This window comes from Jaculus jaculus, chromosome 1 (genome assembly GCF_020740685.1).
Source record: "Jaculus jaculus isolate mJacJac1 chromosome 1, mJacJac1.mat.Y.cur, whole genome shotgun sequence".
Taxonomy (NCBI): Eukaryota; Metazoa; Chordata; class Mammalia; order Rodentia; family Dipodidae; genus Jaculus; species Jaculus jaculus.
Genome location: NC_059102.1, coordinates 23,790,430 through 23,813,375, shown reverse-complemented (window position 1 = coordinate 23,813,375; position 22,946 = coordinate 23,790,430). Strand labels below are relative to the sequence as shown.

Genomic DNA, 22,946 nt, shown 5'->3' with positions numbered 1-22,946 from the left:
CTCTGTGTCTGTCGCTCTCAAATAAATAAATAAAAAATTAAAAAAAAAAAAACTCTCACTCCAATTAGATGGTCCCATGTATATGTGCCATGGCAAAGGCAAAATGGCTGTCTGGGCAGATATTTACTATCTTGTCTTTTTCCAAAATCAGAGCCTTGGTCAGTGCTATCAGTTCAGCTTTTTGAGCTGACGTACCCTGCGGTAGGGCCTCAAACCACAGGGTTTTTTCCAAAGTCATCTCAGCCGCCCTTGCATACATGATTCTGTCCACGACAAAGCTTCTGCCATCAGAATACATGACCAGGACAGGGTCCGGCCAAGCCACATCTGTCAGGTCTGGGCAGAGTCCATGGAAGGCGGAGGGGGTCTCTGGGCAGTCATGCGGAGGGGCTGATGCCTCATCTGTTTCTGGCAGCAGGGAGGCTGGGTTCAGAGCCTTGGTTTGGCGAACCTGTATCCTTGGCTGATCTACGAGCAAGGCCTGATAGTGGGTTATGTGAGAGTTGGAGAGCCTCTGGTCTGGGGGATCTTTCAAAGCATCTCTATCATATGTGGAGCCATATTGATAAAGTTTGTCCCAAGGTTAATTTGTTAGTGTCCTTTGTCAGAACAGCAGTAGTAACAGCAGCAATAGCCCAGATGCAAGGGGGCCAACCAGTGGCTATTGGGTCTAACTTCTTAGACAAGTAGGCCACTGAGCGATGCCTTGGCCCCAGTCTTTGTTTAGGATGCCCCTAGCTGTCCCCTTCTTTTTATCCATGTACAAGTGGAAGGGTTTGGTTAAGTCTGGAAGCGCCAGGGCAGGGGCTGAGGTCAGAGCTAACTTTAGTTCTTAGAATGCTTGTTTCTCATTTTCAGTCCAATTCAAATCTTCCTCTCGCTGCCTCATATAGAGGCTTGGCTAATTCAGCAAACCCTGGGATCCAAATTCTGCAATAGTCTACAGCTCTGAGGAATTTTCAGATCTGTCTCTTAGTGGGTATTTGAGTGATGGCCTGAATCCTAGAGGCTGACAGCATACTCTTACCTCCTTGCAGTTTGTGTCCCAAGTAGGTTGCCTTACGCACACACAGTTGAGCCTTCCTGGCTGATACATGATAGCCCAGATGTTGTAATTTGTCCGGGAGATGCTTTGTGGAAGAGAGACATTCCTCCTCCACTTTTGCAGCCAGGAGGAGGCTGTCCACGTATTGTAGGAGAGTTGCCTCAGGCGTTTCTTGTGAAAGGCCTGCATGCTTTATGAAAAGCCTCATCAAAGAGGGTGGGGGAAGTTTTATATCCCTGTGGAAGCCTAGTCTAGGTTAGTTGCCCACTGGTGCCTTGCTCCACATCTGCCTATTTGAAGGCAAAATGGGTTGACTTCCCTTTGCCAGTGGGATGCTGAAGAAAGCATCTTTTAGGTCCAGCATATGTATTTGCCTTTCAGGTGGAATCATTCTGAGCAAAGTATAAGGGCTGTCTAGTAGGGCCTTGTGTCTTCTGGGAGGTAGCCACCATAACCTTAGCCATTTTCTTAGTCTGTCTATCTTCTGGAGTGTCTCTATTATTATATACTATTATATACTATATATATATATAATATTAATTATTATTAATTATATATTTTATATATATATATTATATATATATATATATTATATATATATTATATACTGGCAGCAATCTCTATCAACTCTGAAAGCAGTTTTCCCTCAAAGCCTTCTATTCTCTGAATCTCCTTTCTAATATCTGGTGCAGACTAAGTTACAAACACAATGTTAATAGCTCACCTATTCTCAGGGGCCTCAGGATCTATGGGGTATGTCCTATATGCTTCCTGCAGCCTTTCTAGGAAAGCAGTGGGGGAGTCTGTAGGTCTCTGGGTCACTTCATTCACCTTAGAAAAATTTGCAGGGTGTCAAGTGAGCAGCTGCCGGAGACCACCCATCAGAGTCCAGCAAAAGAGGTTCAGCAGTGTTGGGATCCCAGTCCAGTCACGAGGAAGGGAAGACTTCATCAATAACATTAGGGTTGTCCGTGAGGTGCCCATCGGCTCCCAACACTAGTTTCTTGGCTTCCATTCAGATTTCCTCATGCTCCTCTGTAGTGAAGAGGGTCTGCAAGAGTTGCAGACAGTCCTCCCATGGGCTAATGTGTATAGAAGACTGTCTTGAGAAGGGATATCAGAGAATCTGCTTTAAGTCAAACTCAGCTTTAGCAATAAGAATGGGAGTGCTTGGGAATTGAACCTAGGTCTTTAGGCTTCCCAGATAAGCACCTGAACCATGAAGCCATCATTTACTTAATGCCTTTTTAAAATCATCTGTTTATATCCTGATATACATTTTGGGTAAGTCTGAGGTTTGCCTTAGGTAAGGAGTTTGTAACTTGATCAAATACCTTGACTTACTTTACCTATTTAACCTTTTGTCTACTGAGAAATTTCATCTAACAGATGTGACTTTAGGTGTTCAAAAGAGAAGAACTATCAAGAGAAAAAAAGTTACATGCCCTTTGTCATTCCCTTTTTCTTGTCAGAGACAATTGGTCATTTTGGCTCTGGACAGGGTCAGGGGGACACATGGTTTAAACTTGCATGAGGTCTGAGATAAAGGGGGCACCATACCTTTTTCCAGAGTCCAGCTTGCCATGACTTTAAATAGCATATAACAGGAAGCAAGAGCAAAAGGAAATGACAGAACAGAGAGATGAGCATCCTGACATTCCTTGTCTCACTCTGAAGTTGTTTTTACCTAGGAAATTGATTTTACCCATTTGTAATGCATAAGGTGACCAGGTCTTGTCTATGGATAACGTGGTTAGACCTCCAAAGAATATGAATTACATCTGTGCTTATGACTTTGTCACCCACCTAGCATAGGACATTACCTGTGTCTAATGTAAGCTGAATTTACATCAAGTCTATGTCCCTATATAAAACTTAGAGCATCCTTGAAAATCTGTAAACAGTTGAAAATTCTCTAACTTCAGGCATGGTGTTTAGGTTTAGCCTGAAAATTAGTTTTCTGTTCTGTCTAAAAGAAAATTAATTTTAGGCAAAATTTGGTCCTTTTAGATCTCCCAATTCTTTCTACATACACACATCTTCATCCATATACCTTAATATTCTGATCTAAGTTCCATTCCAAAAGCATTTTTAACAAGCATTCTATGACTAAAATTGAAAAATACCTTCCCAGTTCATTCTATCATCTCATCTCAACCCATAATTAACCATCTTTCTTATAAGACTATTAAGAAAAACTACACCAACTTGATTAATCCTATTACCCACTGACAAAGAAGCAAGTAGTCAGCTTCAATGAGTTATCCATTTTACTATTGGAAATTTGTAGAGAAAAAGCCTTCCTTAGTATTTAGGTCACCAAAAAAATCTCTACCTGGCAACCAGACTTGCTTTATAATACCAGTATACATACCTTCAGGTTTTATATAACCCATTGATTTGTGATAGCTCCTATTAATAAACTCCATGAAATACATTTTCTATGAATACAGGCAAAACATGACAACCATTTTGGGGATCATCTTTATCAATACCTCTAACATATTTGGAAATGATTTTATTAGAAGTAACTAAGGCAAATTTTGTTTCTATCTTGAGGCAGGCTTGCCTATTACTCAGGCCAGTTCTGTCATCCTTTTAAGTAACAGGACATTACAATCTTTTAAAATACCTGGCAAAGCTGGGCATGGTGGTGCACGCCTTTAATCCCAGCACCCAGGAGGCAGAGATAGGAGGATCACCATGAGTTCGAGGTCAGCCTGAGCTAAAGTGAGACCCTACCTTGAGAAATCAAAAATAAATAAATGAAATAAAATACCTGGCAATTTATGAGTCACCACCTCAGGGAGAATTTTGATGTTTTTAATAATCCTCTATGTAAGTTGAAGTTGACCTAGAACATAAACTCAGTAATTATACTTATGAGATCATGTAACAAAATATGACTTTGTTTACATAAAATTTTAGATCACCATATATCTGACTTTTAAAGACAAAAACCAAAAAACTTTGAAATAAATCAAATGCCAACAAAAGCTTTAGGAGAGACCTGTTGGACTATTTGGATTAATAAAGAAACCAAAAGGTGTCTATAAACAATGTCTTATTTGTTTAAAGCCTAAACAAAAGAGGAAATATCAGGCACCGGTCAAATTAAAATTATTTACTTATCTTTATCAAGCAATTTAAAAGTCACATGGTTTAAAATGTGGAATCAGGCTATCACATTGGAACCTTGAATTGGAGATCCTCCTGTCTCAGCTTCCCAAGTAGCTAGGATAATAGGTCTAGCTCATTTTAATATTTTATCTTTTTAACCAGCTTGAAAAGAATGATTTTGACCCATATCTTCAAAGACAAGGACAAGACAAATGAACACAACACAAAACACAAACATACAATAACAGCTCTCCTGACACTGTCGCGTGTTGTCAAACTGAAACTGAACCAGAAACAGACCTCCATTCAAAATCTCCAAGTGGAGCCGGAAGGGCCAAGGGCAGCCCCTCGATCCCTCCTCTAGGGGAATTAATGCTGCGCCCAGCTTCCCTCTTGGACCCAGAGAAGTGTGCAAAACCAGAAAATCAGAAAAAAGAAAGAAAGAAAGAAAAGCAAAAAGAGTGGAAAAAGCACCTCCAGAGGTATCTTACCCAATAAAGGGGGCGGGGAGAGGGACCAGCAGTCCTGGGTAAAAGTTCCCCATCAATGGCTTGTTACCAGCTCCAAAACCAGGAACGTGCAGACAGATGGGGTTATGGTTCTTGGACAGAGATTAGGGATCCTTCCAGGGCTATGTTGCCCCAGAATCAGAGAGGAGGTCTAGAAATGTGGATCCAGGACAATGTTATGGGGTCCAAGATGTTATGGGGTCTGCTGTTGCTCAAATAAGACCATTGACTCATGGAGTGTGAGGCAAAGTTTTATTGGGTGGAAAGAAAGAAAAAGAGGAAAGTTGGCGGCCAGGTCTGCATCCCAGGGCTCAGGATCTCAAGATGCAGCGGCCCAGGTAATTTTCTGTTTGCCTCTGCTTTATAGTTTGGGGTAATGCGGGGCTCCTTCCCGGTGAGGTAGGTAGTGCCGGGGGAAGAACCAGGCCTGCTGGTTCCTCCCTAGGATGATGAGCGTTGGACGACTCAGACCTCTCCTGGCCACCGGAGAAAAACCACACTGAGTCGGGAGACTTTTCAAGGCAGGAACTCACAGAAAAAACTCGCTTTATTACTCTGAGCAGATGCCTATATCATGTTGGGGATGAAGGTGGGGATTTTAGGAGGGATGGAGAGGTAAGGGCCAATAGTAGACTTTAACTATTGAAATGGTAATTACAATTGCTGTGTGGAGGTAGCAGGCCAGAAGCCATTAGGCGTCTTGCTGAGTCCTAGCTGGCCAGAGACAGGTCACCAAACTTCAGCTAGACTCAGAAGTTCTACTAGGCCTCACGCCTGGGCCTTTCAGAGCCCAACACACTTATACCTCAAAGTTGTTCTCTAACCTCCGCATGAGAACTGGGCTATACATGTCCACACACACACACACACACACACACACAAATAAACACATTTTAAAATTTTGCAGTGAGGGCTGAGGAGATGGCTCAGCTGTTAAAGACACTTGCTTGTAAGGCCTGTCATCCTGACTCCCCAGTACCCACATAGAGCCAGATACACAAAGTGGTACATGCATCTGAAGTTCCTTTGCAGTGGCAAGAGGCAAGGCATGCCTATTTTCTTTCTCTCTCCGCTTGCAAATAAATTCGAAGAAATATTTTGAAGCTTGACATGGTGCCACACACCTTTAAACCTAGTATTTTGGAGGCTGAGATAGGAGGATTGCTGTGAGTTTAAGGCCAACCTGAGACTACATAGTGAATTCTAGGTCAGCCTGGGTGAAAGTGAGACCCGACAACAAAAAAACAAAACCAAAATTTAAAAAAAAAATATAGTGATTTGTATGGAATAAAATTTAATACATTAAAAATAAAATCAGCATATTTTCTTTTCTTATTGTATTAGCCTAAAATATGTATTTCAACTATGTATATATTTTCAAGGAAAGAGTACATATTATAGCATAAATTATTCATGAAATCATTCTACTACTTTTAAGATATTTTGGGAGGAGTAATATATATATATTTTTATTTTTTATTTTTTGGGGGGGATATACAAAGGTAGGGTCTCACTCCAGCCCAGGCTCAACTGGAATTCACTATGTACTATCAGGTTGGTCTCGAATTCACGGTGATCCTCCTACCTATGCCTCCTAAATGATGGTATTAAGGATATGCACCACCATACCTGGCTGGGAAAATTTTCTTTAAAATAATTTATTTTAATTATTTATTTGCACATGCGTGTATGTGTGTGCACACACACACCAGGGATACTTGCCAGTGCAAACTAACTTGCCAGAAACCCTGTTGGGGACCAAACAGGTTATCTAAGGCTTGGGGTACCCATTCACAGGTTCTTGAGAACCATCGGGACCTGACAATGGATGCAGGTGGAATGAAGGACCAGAAGGGTAAGTACTGGAAAATCAGGGTCGTGCCCATGTTCATTGAGTAATGTCCACAGATATTGAAAAAAAAATACAGAAAGTACATAACACACAGTCCACTGTGAACACAGGGCAAATTTTTCCTCGGGTGTATTTCTTTGGTTGATGGTGGGGGCAGGGCAGACAAAAACGCTCTCAACACAGGTTTCTGAAGAGAGAGGGCCTCCTTGGCCAGCACCTGTCATGTGTGGACTCAGACGTTCCCAACGATTTTCAAATCTCTGAATGTTTGATATGGGAGGCAGGCTCTCCCGGTCTATCAGCTAGCTGGCTTGGCACTCGTGGAGGCCCTCCTCCTTCAGCCAATTCAAGGATACTTTCTGGAGCTCTCTTTTTTCCCAGAGAAAGACACCCCCCGGGTCCTGCTCCCTCACATTTCAGACATCCCCATTACAGTAGGCTCACCACTTGTAAGCCAGGGGGTGAATCCGAAAAAGTTGCTCAATTGGAACGAGAATGACTTGGGCTGGCACATGGCCACTCGTCGTGGATTGGATCAATGTCACCCTTTTTCTGAAGAGAGCCGATTCTCTAACCTAGGGTGATAGCTTCGCTCTCACCCTAGGTTAGAGAATCGGGAGTATTTTGGTCCAAAAGAATGCCACGACGATGCAGGGAATCTCTGTGCGCTAGGGAAAGGAGGCACCTGACACACATGTGACTTAGGTGGTCCCATCCGCATGGGACACGCAGAGCTTACAGGTGAAGTGAGACACTACCAATGAGTGCTGAGCCCCTTTCTAGCAAGAGGACCGATGTCTGTTTGAGGCAGTAGACACACAGGAGTCTCCCGAGGTCAGAAGGGGAAGGGAAATAAGAGTAACGTAAAACCCATATGCAAGTACCGACATTCTTTATGCCTTGTTGGCCCAGGGCAAATTTGCTGAAGCCAGGCCAGAAAGAATTAGGAGTGTCGGGGTCCAATGTGCATTCTGAGGGCTTGCGTACCCATTCGCAGGCTCTCGAGAGCCATTGTGACCCGACATGGACGCAGGTGGAATGAAGGACCAGAAGGGTAAGTAGTGGAAAATCTGGGTTGTGCCCCTTGTTCATTGAGTAATGTCCACAGATATCAAGGCAAATAGGGTAAGTGCGTAACACACGGACCACTGTGGACACAGTTAGAATTTGTTGTGGCCGTCCTTGCTCCTCACAATCATGAGAAATTCCATGTGACATGGAAGACAAAGAGCAGGCATGATTATGCTTCATGGTGACATTGTAGATGACACTGCACCCAGCGTCTCCAGTTTTCCAAACAGGTTCTTGTATGTTGCACTAGAATGATGCCTTTCCTTGCCAGAAAATGATAGCAATGTCTTTGGGACAAACAGAAGTCATAGACATATTTCTTTCTTGGGTATCCCTGTTGAAGGAGCTACTTTAAAGCTGTGAGTATGAAGGATAGTTAGACATTAAAAGTACAACCCTAAAGCCGAATGTCACAGCACACTTTAGGAACTCCTGCTAGGCACACTTTGTATATCTTTAGATTGAAATCTGAAACCCACCATCACACCTTAAGATAAACAATTGAATATATTGGGGGCCATTTATTTTTATTATCATAATCCTCCTCTGAAGCCCAATAGATTTATAACCATCACACATTATAAATTGTTAGAAAAAATTAAAATATTTAGGGTAAATAAGGCTTTTTTTATTTGGTTGTGTGGGGGTAAGGATTCCCCCTTTTGTTTTTGTAATTGAGATTTGAGAGTTTGGTTATATCTTTTAATGATAGCCTGGTCCCGGGGGTTGTATGGGATGCCTGTGGAATGTGAGATTTTCCAGGTCTGGAGGAAATTTACAAAGGCCTTGCTTACGAAGTAGGGGCCATTATCTGTTTTAATTTGATCAGGCAGCCCAAGAGTGACAAAACCTTGATGTATATGACTAATGGCATGTTTAGACTTTTTTCCGGCATGGGCCGGTGCCCAGCCGGTACAGGAAAAGGTCAGTGAGCCCAGTCACCACAAGATGGCGGATGTCTCCCCTGTCCCCACCTGGGTCAGTCCAAGGGAGCCACGTGGCAGTCTCCCAGGAGGTGGATTGCCCCCCAGTTCCCAGTAGGGGAGGGTTGGGCACAAGCTGCCAGGAGGGGGGGCATGTATTTAAATTACTAAATTTCTCCCCAGCTCCCAATAGATTTATAACTATTATATATTATAATTGTACTTAATTTAATTTTAAAGGTCCCCACAGTCTTGACCAATTTAAGATATTAAGATCTGTAAAATTAAACAAATTATACACTTTTAATATATAAAGGCATAGAGTAAATATTTTTAACTCTTATAGGTATAGTAAGGAGAGACTAAAATAATGTATATTGAAACATCATAATCTAAAATTAGTCTTAGTGCCTGTAATTTTAACTTGTTTGAGGTTTTTTAGCTTAAAATCTTAAGTCTCAGCTGGCCGCGGTGGTGTACACCTTTAATCCCAGCACTTGGGAGGTGGAGGTAGGAGGATTACTATGAGTTTTAGGGCACCCTGAGGCTTCACAGGGAATTTCAGGTAAACTTGGGCTAGAGTGACAACCTACCTCGAGAAACCAAACCAAAACAAATAAACAAACAAAGAAAAACAAATCTAAAATCTCTTAATCCAATATCTTTAGCTAAGCATATTAGTCTATTATAAATTTAACCTTGATTAAACTTTTTGGGCCTGGGCAGCAGGACGCAGCCAGCCCTTACGCCAGGAGCCCAGTTCCAACGAAGTCCCCTGTAGGCTTTCTTTCCTCTTAGAAAGTTTACAAGCCAAGCCTCGAAGTTTAATGTTGTTTGTACTTAGTATTTTTAAACTTTTATCTGAATAGTCCATAAAATTTTGCTTAGCACCCCAGAAGACATATTTAGTTGTAAGTATCAAGTCTATTCCTATTCCTTTAAAACAAAGGTTCCAAAAGATTAACATCCACATGGTCATGTTCATCTCAGCTCATCAGACAGCTTTAGGTTTGCTGAGATAAACTTCCAGACCAGGTACAGTTATGGAGGAAGGAATATTTATTGAAGCTTACAGATCCAGGGGAAGTTTTATAATGCCAGAAAAAGCTGGCCTGCCTTCACAGGCCCAAGCAGAGAGAGAGAGAAGCACAAGCCTTTAGAAATACAAAAGCCACTGGTGAACCGAAGGTGAAGGGAAAGAGAAAGGGAACGAAGAGATGTTGACAAGTAAGTACAGGTTATAGAAGCAAAGTTTAGTGTACTAAATATGAAGACTGCCTCATAACTTATGAGGGTACGCTCACCCGCACATGTACACCAATTACCTCCTCAACCATTGCCTTTCACGGGGGGCACTAGTCTGTCGGGGTCCCAGAGCCCCACGTTGGGCGCCAAATGCGGGGCTCCTTCCCTGTCAGGTAGTGCCGAGGGAAGAACCAGGCCTGCTGGTTCCTCCCTAGGGGTTGAGGAGGATGATGAGCATCGGACGACTCAGAAACCTCTCCTGGCCACTGGAGAAAAACCATACTGAGTTGGGAATCTTTTTGATGCAGGAACTCACAGAAACAACTCGCTTTATTACTCAGAGCAGTTGCCTAAATCATGTTGGGGACAAAGGCAGGGATTTTAGGTTGGGGGAAGAGGTAAGAGCCAAAAGTAAACTTTAACTATTGAAATGGTAATTACAATTGCTGTGTGGAGGTGGCAGGCCAGAAGCTATTAGGTGTCTTGCTGAGTCCTAGCTGGCCAGAGACAGGTCACCAAACTTTAGCTAGGCTCAGGAAGTTCCACTAGGCCTCACACCTGGGCCGTTCAGAGCCCAACAGGGTAACTTCTCACTTTAATTACATGCATGATTTTCCTCTGTTCTCTGAACCTTCCATGTGCGTATTTCCCTTAAACTCCAGATCTACCACATGCGTGTTTTCTCTAACTCTAGGTCTGTCACCTGTGTAGTTTCTTGAAACGCTGAGTGACCATGAGTGCCACTCTCTTTGCTCCTCGTTTCTCATCTGAATTTCCTGGTCTCTGCTTTGACATTTTTCCTCTGCTATTCTTCCTTAAGCCCCCACCATTTGCCCTCTTACTTCCACAGGGAGCACAAAGTAAATGCTGTGTGTGTTCTTTCTACAGCTCCCTATCCTCCATGTGCTTGGGGTTCTACTCCAGTCTTTCCTTAAAAACCTCAATTTCAGGCTGGAGCAATGACTTAGTGGTTAAGGCACTTGCCTGTGAGGCCTAAGGACCCATGTTTGATCTCCAGATCCCATGTGAGCCAGACATATAAGGTGAGGAAGTGCAAGGTCACACAAGCCCACTAGGTGGTACAAGTATGTGGAGTTCAAGTTTAGGGGCTGAGGCCCTGGTACTCCAATTCTCTCTCTCTCTCTCACACCCTTTCTAAGAAAATTAAAGAAATTAAAAAAAAAAAACCCTCAGTTTCTCTTAAATAAACCTTATGAACAATCAGTGCTTTTCACATGAGAGCATGTTTCCTATTTGCCATGTGGTATGACTCTGCTCTAGACCCCATTCTCCCTTAAATTAACCTCGCAATTTGTGATTTCTCCATAAATAAGCTTAACAATTGATAAATTATCCTTCTTGAACTCATTTTTTTAAAATCAATTCTTTGTTAAAAATAGAACAGTCCTCAAATTTGGGGTTTCTAAACATGGGGTACCCTCCAAACCCCCAAGTCCTCCTACATCACTCACACCATGCTCAGCTTTTTATGTGGTTGTGAGGATTCAAACTCAGAACCAGATGCTTGTATAGCAAGCACTTTACGCACTGAGCCATCTCCCCAAAAGGAAAAATTTGTTCCAAACATCTGACCATGCTGAGTGAGACTGAATATAACCTGAGACTGGCTCCAGTCCCTCCTTGCCTCTTCCCAGCTGGTGGCTTCTGTCAATTTTGGGGTGTTTTTAACCTTGCAGTTATATCTGTTGTCACCTGGAACAATCCTTTGTACATCTAGATCTAAATTTCCCTCCTGCAAGATGCCACTAGCATCCACCGTAATGTCCACATCCTAACTTAATCACATCTTTTTAAAATGATTTTTTAAAATTTTATTTATTTGAGAGAGAAAGAGGCAGATAGAGAGAAAGAGAATGGGCATGGCAGGGCCTCCAGCTACTGCAAACAAACCCCAGGCACATGTGCCCCCTTGTGCATCTGGCTTATGTGGGTCTTGGGGAATCGAAACAGAGTCCTGAAGCTTTGCAGGCAAACACCTTATGTGCTAAGCTATTTCCCCAGTCCTTGATCACATCTTTTTTTTTTTTTTTTCCGAGGTAGGGTCTCACTCTGGTCCAGGCTGACCTGGAATTAACTATGTAGTCTCAGGGTGGCTTCGAACTCTAGGTGATCCTCCCGTCTCTGCCTCTTAAGTGTTGAGATTAAAGGCATGTGCCACCACACCCATCCTTGATCACATCTTTATATATATATATATATATATATATATATATATATTTTTTTTTTTTTATTAATTTGAGAGAAAGAGGCAGAGAAAGAGAGAGAGACTGGGCACACCAGGGCCTCTAGCCACTGCAAACGAATTCCAGATGCATGCACCCCTTGTGCATCTGGCTTATGTGGGTTCTGGAGAGTCAAACTGGGATCCTTTGGCTTTGCAGGCAAATGTCTTAACCGCTAAGCCATCTCTCCAACACCCTTAATTACATCTTTAAAAGTCTCTATTTCCAAATCACATTTGCAGGTACTAGGGGTCAAATCTTGACCATATCTTTTAGGAGGACACAGTTCCCTGCACAGGTAGTTGGCACACACTTATGTATATCTCTTCAGAGGGTTCCAAGGGAGAGAGAGGGGGAGGGTAATGCAAAGTTCATCTCTCTCCATCCCAACAGGTTTTTTTTTTTTTTCTGTTTTTTTGAGGTAGGGTCTCAATCTAGCCCAGGCTGACCTGGAATTCACTATGTAGTTTCAGGGTGGCCTCAAACTCATGGTGATCTTCCTACCTCTGCCTCCTGAGTGCTGGGAATTAAAGGCGTGTGCCACCACACCTGGCCCAATAGGCTTTCTTACGGATTCTTTTTCAAGATAGGGTCTCACTTTAGCCTAGGCTGACCTAGAACTCACTCTGTGGCCCAGGCTGGCCTTGAACTCATGGCTATCTTCCAACCTGGGCCTCCTGAGTGCAAGGGTTAAAGGTGTGCACCACACCTGGTCTCCTTAGAATTCTTTAAGCCATGGGAAGTCAAGTTTTTCATGGAAATGGTCCAAGGAGCAGACCACCCCCCAGCCTGGAATCCCTCACATGAGAAACCAGAACAAAATTATGCAGCCCGCAGGCTGTGGGCCTGGGATTCTGAATCCAGAGTCAGAGTCTTCTGTGCCTGTGATGTGGCCCGGGATGATCAAAGAGGCCACATCAGGGAGTGACCCTCTCCAGGCCAGCTGCATGGGTGCCCACGCTGTGAGGTCAGCACATCTCAGGCTCTCACTGTTCCTGGCATCATGCTGGCATGTGGAGGCCTCCGGTGTAGTCTTCCATAATGGTCACCTGATCCCAGAGCTGGTGGGCACACAGCCTGAGATGTTTATGCTCTGATGACCAACTGGCCTGACAGACAGACAGCCTGGTGATAAGAGAAGACAGAGGAGGTCACTGGGGGAGGGAATGGATAAAGGAATCCCCTTTCTCCCAGAAGTGCTTATTTGCTTGGCTGGGGCCTCTGCATGACAGAGTCATTCCCCAGGGATTAAGTTTGTAGTGTGGAAGCTGGGTCTCCACAGGGGGTAACAGAGCTCCATGGAACTTAAATCATGCAATTAGCCTCTGGTAACATTTCTTCCACATTCATGTCATATCTCCATCACTTCCCAACCTCCCTCCACCCCTAAAAATTTCAGCCACAACTGGTTTTATAATACGTAGTCCTGAATCTTGTCTAATTTTCTTGGAAAAGTCAATTGAGAGAAAGCCCTTTTCTGGCTCATCCAGGCCGAGCTCAGAAGCTTATTTTTCTAGGAAGCCAGACCCAGGTAGACCTTGCCTTCTGCTGCTCTGAGCAGCTGGGATTCTGGACTGGGCCTGCACTGGGTGTGTTCCAGGTACTGAACAAGTGGAGGAAGGACAGCACCGTGCCCCTGTGACTCAGGGCAGTGATGCTTTCGCAGGAGGCAAAGATGCCGATATCACTTCTGTTTTGGGATAACTGCTTTTCTGCAAAGGACATCGGAGACATTTGATGGCCTTAGAACTTGGATTTACTGACTCCCAACCAACTGCCACTTTAACCATAATGCAATACCTATCAGTTTTACTACAGGACAAAGGTCCTAAATAGTGTATTTCTGGCCAATGAGAAGGAGGCTAAGCCTTCTCCTGCAGCCAATGAGGGACGTTCTCTGAGTTGTTAGGCAGAAAAGAGCCCTATGGGTCATGTCCTCACTGTGCCTCAGCTAAAGTTCCCGACTGTCTCCTTCACATTCAGATGTGCATCCAGTTCCATGAGTAACCACATTATTTTTAAACAGCATCCTCCAGCCACTGTCCCTACTGGTTGTTTTTCATTTTTTCAGAGACAGGTAATCTATTGTGGAGCTAAAATTGATTGAATGGCTGCGTTCAAACATCTGCAGGGGTTTCAGAGTGCAAGCAAAAGAATATATTCTGGTTTTGAAAGAGGGACTGATGAATAGATAGATAAAGGGCGGTAGAAAAGAGAATCAGGGAGAATAGAGAGAGATAAGGAAAAGAAAGAAAGATAGCATTGGTGGTTTAGTGGTGGGCACAGCTGCCTTCCAAAGAATGGGACCTTATAGAGCAGGTCAGACCTTGAGGGTTGAGAGAAGCTGTTCAGTCTCAAAAGAGCAATTCACCAAGAAACACCACGCAGCGGGGTTAGAAGCTCAACTCCAGGAGCCACAGGGACTGGGCTCCTTTACTCACTAGCTAGGTAAGTGAGGGAATTTCACCAAGCCTTAGTTGTTCATCTGTAAAATGTACATGCGTTGTGAGAGCTCAACAACAGTAGCACTCAAGAAATGGCAACAATTGTTTTTTTTGTTGTTGTTGTTGTTTTCAGGTAGGGTCTCACTGTGGTCCAGGCTGACCTGGAATTAACTATGTAGTCTCAGGGTGGCCTCAAAGTCTCTGTGATCCTCCTACCTCTGTCTCCCAAGTGCTGGGATTAAAGGTGTGCACCACCACACCCAGCTTTTTTTTTTTTTCTTTTCCAACAATTGTTATTAACACCCAGACAACAGCTGATATGTTAGGGCTTATTTTGTCAGTGGATTAATGTTTGTTACTAATGAACAAACTATTAGATTCTGATTGCATCAACATGTCTGCTGACAACTTAATGGCTTCATTATTTGACAATTAGAGTTGCCAGGACACCAAAAGGGCAGAACTGAATCTTGCTCAAGCCCAGGCTGACGTGGAACTCACTCTGTAGACCCAGGCTGGCTTTGAATCCACAGCGATCCTCCCACTTCTGCCTCCCAAATGCAGGGATTAAAGGTGTGCACCACCATGCCCAGGGAATTTTGTTTTTTAAAATAAGATGTCATATTAATGTACTCTTCGTTGTTTACAGATACTAGTTTTTATTAATTTTTATTTTTATTAATTGAGGAAACAATATTCAGAGTAAAAAATTCAAATGGTATGTATTTCAATTACTTCTGTTTCAAATATTGAGATAATAAAAGGCCATAAGAGGGAAAGGCTATTGCCATATTGCAACTTTTTTTTTTTTTTTTTTTTGGTTTTTCAAGGTAGGGTCTCACCCTAGCTCAGGCTGACTTGGAACTTACTACATAGAGTCTCAGGGTGGCCTCGAACTCTCAGCATTCTCCTACCTCTGCTTCCCAAGCGCTGGGATTAAAGGCATGCGCCACCACACCCCACTCATATCCCAATTTCTACAGGTATTTACTGTAGAAATTTTTTTTTTCAGAAATGTTCTATACGCCTTGATTTTATGCAAACTTAGGCATAAGGCAATGCTCTTGAGACACTTGCATTTTCCCTTGATATCTCTAGGAAGTGTGTCTAGAGCTGGACAGAGGTCCATGTTGGCTTTATTTGCAAGTAGGGGCCATGTTTGTGTGAGCAGTTCTCCATTGCTTAGCACTTTGGTTATTTCTGTTTTTGCCATTATGAGCAACGCCACAATCAATTCCCTTGTGCACATAGCTTTGATTATAGCTGCAAAAACAGATAGAGTGAATTCCTAGAAGGGTTACTGTCCAGTCAATTTCCCTTCTCACATTTTTTTGTGTTTATTATTCTTATTAGTTTAGCTTAGAAAATAAGGGTTTCATTCTGAAAATTTTACACATGTAAATCTTTGTGTCATTCTCTCCTGTTTCCCTTCTGTCATTCTTCCGATGTGCCCTTCTTTCTCCTGCACCATGCTGCAGTGTTAATAGACAATTCATGTTCAAAGAAGTAGTGACAGTGTGCCCTTCTGCTTTCACTACTGTGTGACAATACCTGTCTCACAGCTTTGCCAGACCTGGGCCTCATGAAACTTTGCCATCTACTAGTCTACGTGATGGAACGGTGTGACAAGGGCCTAAGCTAGAGAAGGACACAAGTGACTCCATATTATGAACCCACACAAGAAAGTTCAGCTTAGCTGGTACCTTAGGATATGATCTCACCCACACTTGAACTTTATGCTCAGCTGGCTTTAACACACTGGGTCACAAGACAAGATGTTTTGCTCACTGTTGCTAAATGCAAGTTTTAGCTTCTGTATTAACTGCTGCTCGCTTGCAGTTGCAGGAGAGGAAAACGCAGGGAGGGGAGATTCCAGAAAAAGTTCCCGTGTTTTCTAAAATCAACTGAAATTAAATCTTGGTTTTGTAAGATTATGATTACTAAACTTCTGAACTGTAAAACTAAGATGTGAAATCTTGTGCTTATCTCCTATAAAAGGGGCCCTAAATATAGCTTGGCACTCCATCCAGGCTCCCGAGTCCTGGATGTAGTGGACGGCTAATAAAGATTCCTTTCCTATTATTTGGTGTCTGTATGGTCTTCCTTGGGGGTCCTTACCATAGCAACCGCATCTGCAAGGATGCCCTCTGCAGAGAGGGATGCTCACCCACTCTGGAAGGTGGGTGAGGTCTCCTTTGAGGGGAGGGTCACAGGGTTTCAGATGGAGCACCCAACCTCTGCTCTGCTATTTAGTGTGGTTTAGAAGGGATGATCTGTATTTTTTTTTTTTTTTAAGATTCAGATTCACATCTTTCTTCCTTCATCTTCTTTTTTATGAGGCTGAGTCTCATTCTGAGCTGGAACTCATTCTATAGCCCAGGTTGGTCTCGAACTCACAGTGATCCTCATACCTCAGCCTTCTGGGTGCTAGAATTATAGGCATGAGTCACCCACCACACCTGACTTCTATGATGATCTCCAACAGGTTCTTCAAGCTTCTCTGTCTACAAAGTGGTAGTATTAAATGAAGTAACACACCCGAAAACTACAGAGTCAGAGCTTGGAACTTGGAACATTAATTAATTATTATTCACAATACAAGAAAAGCTAGGTGTCAATGTCCCTGCAGAATTGAGAATGACACAAAAGAGATCCACTTCTCTTTCCTGCTCCTTCCTACCCCCTCCCCCAGATTGCTCCATTTCTTTACTTTTTATTATTAAAATTTAGATATCGCCTCCTGATTTTCTGATTTGTTTACACATCTGGGTAGAGATGGGCAGCAGGGTTAAATCGCAGGCATCACCAAGCAGGAGACCTCCGCTCCACGCTCTATGCCTCAGGTAGTGGGGAGAGGGGTGCTCTGGGCATAGATGGACTCATGTGAAGTCTTGGACTTACCCTTTGAAAGCGTGGTGACCTTGAGCAAATTCTAAAGCTGAGACTCAGTTTCCTCAGTTATAAAACACATTTAACAGCACTTATCTCATGGGGTTACTGTGTAAGAAAACCCGTGGAAATATTTGGCAGGCGAGCCCACTCTTATTAAAAGGCGCTGAACAAGAGCTTCCAGGCCTGGTCACTCCGGTGAAGGAGGGACAGGATGCTTCTGCAGAGGGGAAAAAAGAGCCACTACCAGCCCAGTCCTCCTGGTCACACTCTGCTCTGTGAAGTGGGAAGCTCCTGCCACGGTCTTTGTGCTTATTTATTTATTTGAGGGGGGGGGGGGACAGACAGATCAAGAGAGAATGGACATGTCAGGGCCTCCAGCCACTACAAACGAATTCCAGATGCATGTGCCACCTTGTGCATTTGGCTTACATGGGTCCTGGGGAATCGAACCTAGGTCCTTTGGCTTTGCAGGCAAGTGCCTTAACCTCTAAGCCATCTCCCCAGCTTTTCTTTCTGTATCTTTTTTAAAAAAATCACTCCCAGGAAAGAAGTGAGAAAAGCTAAATTCAAAGAAACATTTTCAAAGAAACATTTAATGCACTTAATGTGTGACTTGCAAAAGAGAAATGCTTGGGCTGAGGCAGGGCTCAGTAAACTAGCTTCATGTTTCTGTCCCAGAGGCGCCCTTCCCTTCAAATCTGCTCCAATTCAAATCAAGTTATAATCATGAAAAAAAAATGCCTTGTGGATCTTGCATTTGTCTCTAGGTTTGTCTTGAAAATTTCAAATTTATGGATAAGGTCCAAGAAAAGTCCAATGAACACCCACTTACCCTTGTTTTGAATACCCATTGCTTTCCGTTTTGTTAAATGTGACTCAGAAAGCTACATTTATTCAGCGCTCCCTTCTCATCCCTCCCTTCCCTTTGCTCCTCCTCTCCTCTCTGGTGAGAATAAAGGGGAGATACACTTAATAATAGCACTATTGTGCCTTCCAGCCCCATAGCTCCTCGGGGGTTTTAAATACCTCACTCTAGTTGGCTACAGGATTAGGACGCAAAGAATCACTCCTGTAAAACCTCAACACAGACCACCTTTGGCACGGAGTATACAAGACACATTATCTCTAAATGTCACAGTAACTTTGTACCAGGGCCTCAGTACTCCCAATTTACTGAGCATTTGTTAACTGACCCTCGGGCTATCTTTCACTGCTCAGTTGCAGTCTAGATTCATAGATCTGTCTTTGTGATTCATTTTGATTTCTGGGAAAGTTAGCTTCAAGTGACTTCCTTCCATTAAGGAAGTTTGAGGATAGAAAGAAGATGGAATGCCTTGGAAGGTCAGTCAAGAATTTAGTGATGCAAACTAACCACAATGAATCTGATGAAACCCTTCATAGCCTCATATTTACCTGAGAAGAATTTGCTGTCACTGAAAACAAAACAAAACAAAACACCAAACACAAAACTGTGATAATCTGATCTTTACGAATACGAGGAAATGGTAGTATAATTTTGAGAGGGAGAGAGAGGGCGGGGTGGGGGGAGAGAAGTGAGATCAATCTCAAGGTAGAATGGCGAAAATCAAGAGGGCAGTTTCCTGAGGCAGATGGGGAAACTCTATCGAAACGCAGGCTGCAAGGAAAATAAACCGTTTTTCCAGGGAATACCATTAGTTGCCAGTTTCGGGGAGCCCGCTCTGGAATTTTCCTCCCTGTCTGCTACAGGCTGGCGAGACCGCCGGCACACCGCCTAGGCCACGGGGCAGCTCTCACGCGCCCTGGTTTGCCGGGCACCCCGGCTGCATCCCGCGGTCACGGGGTCTAGCTTGCCCGCGGGCGCTCCTGGACAGCCGCCTTCCCAGGTCTTTGCCCAGTTCCTGGGAGGTTCAGCCGGATCAGGTGTTTCTACGACCCCACACATGAATCCGCACGTCAGGTAGCACACGCGGAGCAGCTCCTGGGCCTTCAAAGGAGCACTTGGTGGGTGCAGGTGGCCCAGACACCGGGCCCGGCGCCCGCCCGCGGGCTCCTGGGATTTACAGAGCTTCGGAGGCGGCGAAAATGGATGCACGACGATGCCCACCAACTCGCCTTTATTCCTTGTAATTCCGCGCAGTTGTGCCAGTAAACGAGACGGCCAGAACGCATGTCTGGTTCTGTCTGCGCACGTGGGGTCTTGGCAGGGCCTTTTCAAGTGCAGAAAAAATAAAGGGACCCCACCTGCCTCTCTGGGGACCCTTGACACGAGCAGCTGGAGCTGCCAATATGGAGAGCCTCGGGCTTGACCATCGGAGTCCCGAGGTTCCGAGTCCCACCGAGTTGGGGGGGGGGTGCATAGGGACATCCAGACTTGTTCCTGGAGCGGTGGGGTCCCCTCCAAGGCCAGTAGCTGCGGCAGAGTTCCAGCCGCTCGACGCAGCCCAGCCCCGCGCTCTGCCCGCTGGCGAGGTGCGCGGACGCGCCGGGTCTGGGTCGGTCCGGGCGCCCGGGAAGGAGAAGGTAGCGCGGCGGAGGGTCACCGTGTCGCCGGCGCTTTCGTGCGGTGTGCTGTGCCGCCGACGCCCGGCTCGCGACCCCGTGGGGCTCACGGGGGCTGGTGGCGACCCGGCTCCCCGGCTCCTCCCCGTGCGCAGCGGCTCCCACCGGCCGGGAGACGCCCCCTGTCCCCGGTCCCCTGGTCCCCCGCCCCCGCTCGGCCAAGGCCACAGCAGCGCGAGTGGTGGCGGGCGGAGGAGGCGGCGCCGCGGGGACGGCCTCCTCCCCGCCCCTCGCGTCTCCTCCCCGCGCCACCGAGAAGGACAAGGGGACTTGGGCACGGGGACCCCGGCCAGTGAGCGCCGGTGCCTCGGGACCGCCCCTCCCGCGCGCTCTTTCTCCGCGAGCCGGGGACCGTCTCGTCTCGTCCCGCATGGTGCTGGCAGCAGCCATGAGCCAGGACGCGGATCCCAGCGGTCCCGAGGCAGCCGACAGAGATGCCTGCGTGGTGCCGGGTGTCCAGGCGCCCCCCGCGCCCCAGGGCCCGCGAGGGATGCAGCAGCCGCCCCAGCCGCAGGCCAGCCTGCCCCAGCTCATCCAAAAGTAAGAGGGGAGCACACCCCAGGTAACCCCTTTTGGGGTTCACCTCCCGGTCCTGGCCCTCTCTCTCTCTCTGTCTCCTGTGTCATCTCTCCGGGCAGGGTCCGTGTCTTGCTGGCTCTTGGTGAAACTGGTAGAAAGCGCTAAGTTATTTTGGGGGGAAAATAGTTTTGTTTTTCCTTCTCTCTCTTATTTTCACTTGAGGCATGTTGCTGGGTAGTTTGAACCTAAATAGTACAAACTGAGAGAGTGGAGATGGTCCCAAGACGGCTTTTCATCCTTTGGTCCCCAGAGGCCGCCGGCGCGGATGGACAGTGGAGCTGGACAGTGGAGCGCAAGGGCGCGCGTGCGAGCCGCCTCCACGGGCGACCCACGAAATCACCTTCCAGGGTGCCCTGGAGTCAACTAGTGACTCCGAGGCGAAGGGGGAGATGAGGGTTTGTAAACGACGCACTTGGGTTTGTCCTAATCGTAGACTTTTCCACAAGGCCCTTAAAGAGTTCTCAGCCCCGCTGCAGTTTTTCACGACTTGAGTCTTAAGTTTCCGCTGTCTTTCCCAGTACCTGTCTAGGTTGGGATGATCAGAGGGTCCCTAGAAGCTTCTTGGGCCATTTAGGGGTTGGGGGAGAACATAAGAGCAAAATGGAGATACTTGATTCCCTCAAAATTGTGTTTGGAACAGGGTAAGGCCTAGGATGTTGGATTATTTGAAGCATCGTTATTTTCCTAAAGATTTGGCCAGCTCGTGATGAGGTCCTTAAGAGTAGCTTGGGAAGTGTGGGGAAATGGAAGCTAAGCGCTCCACAGAAACCAAGCGAAAGTAGGGAAATGCAGGGAGCTTCAGTAGAACAGGGCTGAAGTTTCCCAGCTCTGCCAGGCTGATGTTGGCAGTTACATAAACTGTGAGGCTGTGCTGACAGGGCTCACCACCGAGAAGGGCGAATGGAAGTAGATGGCCGGTGAGGTATATGCTGTTTTAGAAAACCGAGTTACGAAATTTAAAAGAAAAAGTGAAAATTCAACTTTGACATCAATCACATTGGTCTCACATTTCAGAACAAAATGGTTTCCTATACTGGGTGGTTGAACTGAAATGCCATTAATTTTTTTTTTGTTTTACGTTTTTTGCTGTTAAAATTTGATGTTTTATATATAAACGTTCACTTGTAGTTTACAACTTTTTAAAAATGGAAATATTTCTTAGTGCTTACTTTTCCTGTTTTGCAAATCATTTTAGCAAACATTAAATATCACTGACAGTTTATGTACCGCAATACTTCAAAGTTGTCTATAGTCCCCATCAGAAATACAAATCAACAGCGAAAAATTATTTAAATCTAAACTTTATTTGCTAAAACATCCAATTTGACCATTTATTAATTAGGAGATATCCGTTGACCTTCTCAAACCAGTGTCACTAAACCAGTGTCTTGGACCTTGAAATTGGCCTGTGTCATGAATCTATCGAAATTGCTTTTGTTCTGTAATCTCACAGCATTTAGTTTTAAGTAGAAGAAACTGAAAGCTTTTTATTCCCAGAAAAATCTTTGTAGATGGCTGTTTGATTATGAAGTGTTACCAGGCAGAAAATGAATTCCATCTTGTACAAATGGACCATTTAAAATCTATTTTAATTATTTTATATAATTAATAATGTAATCTATATGTTTATCCCCTACTTTAAATATTTCATCTGTGGGATATCTTGTTTGAAAAGATAAGAAGGAGTCTTTCCAAGATGGCCTCTGGTGCTTGCAGGCCAGGGTGCAGTCCTCAAGGAGTGCCCATGGCACTGGTGACAGATCCCGGGTCTGTGTTCAGGGCGGGTGAATGTGCCCATGGGATATGATGTCTGGGTGCTTATGTTTCAGAGCTTTTCTTTGTAAGGAGGGTTTGGGGTTTATGCTTCTCCCAATCCCTCCTGAAATTCCGCTGGAACCAGGCGCAACACAGCAAATGCTCTGCAGGTCCATCTTTAATGCGCTGAAACTTGAGCAGGTTATTTTGAAACTACGTTTGCATAATTTAATCTGAGCAGCCATTTCTATGTCGTTACGAGGTGCTGTTTGCACCAACCATCTTCGAGATATGGTAGCGGGAAGCCTGCCTTTGGCCGCAAGTGAATTGCCCTCCTCGGGGGTTTGGAGATTTCCATGAGCTACAAGATGTGGATAAAATTTTTGCTGACTAAAACATATTAGATGTTATGAAAAATCTCTAGTTTTTATAGATATTTCAAAGAGATATATGTAATTCTTAAGATGTTCCGATCTTGAAATGATGGGGATATCAATCTTACATTGCAAAGCATTTGGGGATTAAAAGTCCCTTGTCACCTTTTAGGGTCCGTGTTTACTGAGATGGCTTTTGTTTTGGGTGATCAGCAACTTGGGTAACATCATAATAACGATCATAATAAAAATCTATTTTTGTTCGCAGGCATTCTATTTGGTCTTAAGACCTGCTCTGAACTGCCCTTAAGTACTCAGCACATGCAGTGTGATGATGGATAATCACACTTCCT

General features: G+C 44.7%; 1 protein-coding gene across 2 annotated transcripts in view; it reads left to right on the top strand.

Moving 5' to 3' along the window:
• The first annotated feature begins 20,255 nt into the window (after nucleotides 1–20,255).
• The window catches only part of Rbm20 (RNA binding motif protein 20), a 242,048-nt gene continuing 239,357 nt past the window's right edge, over nucleotides 20,256–22,946 (top strand). For both annotated transcript variants that reach the window (XM_004659350.2, XM_004659351.2), the window contains exon 1: nucleotides 20,256–20,425. In XM_004659350.2, coding sequence (XP_004659407.2) covers nucleotides 20,256–20,425 — 170 coding nt within the window. The remainder of the gene's footprint in view (nucleotides 20,426–22,946) is intronic.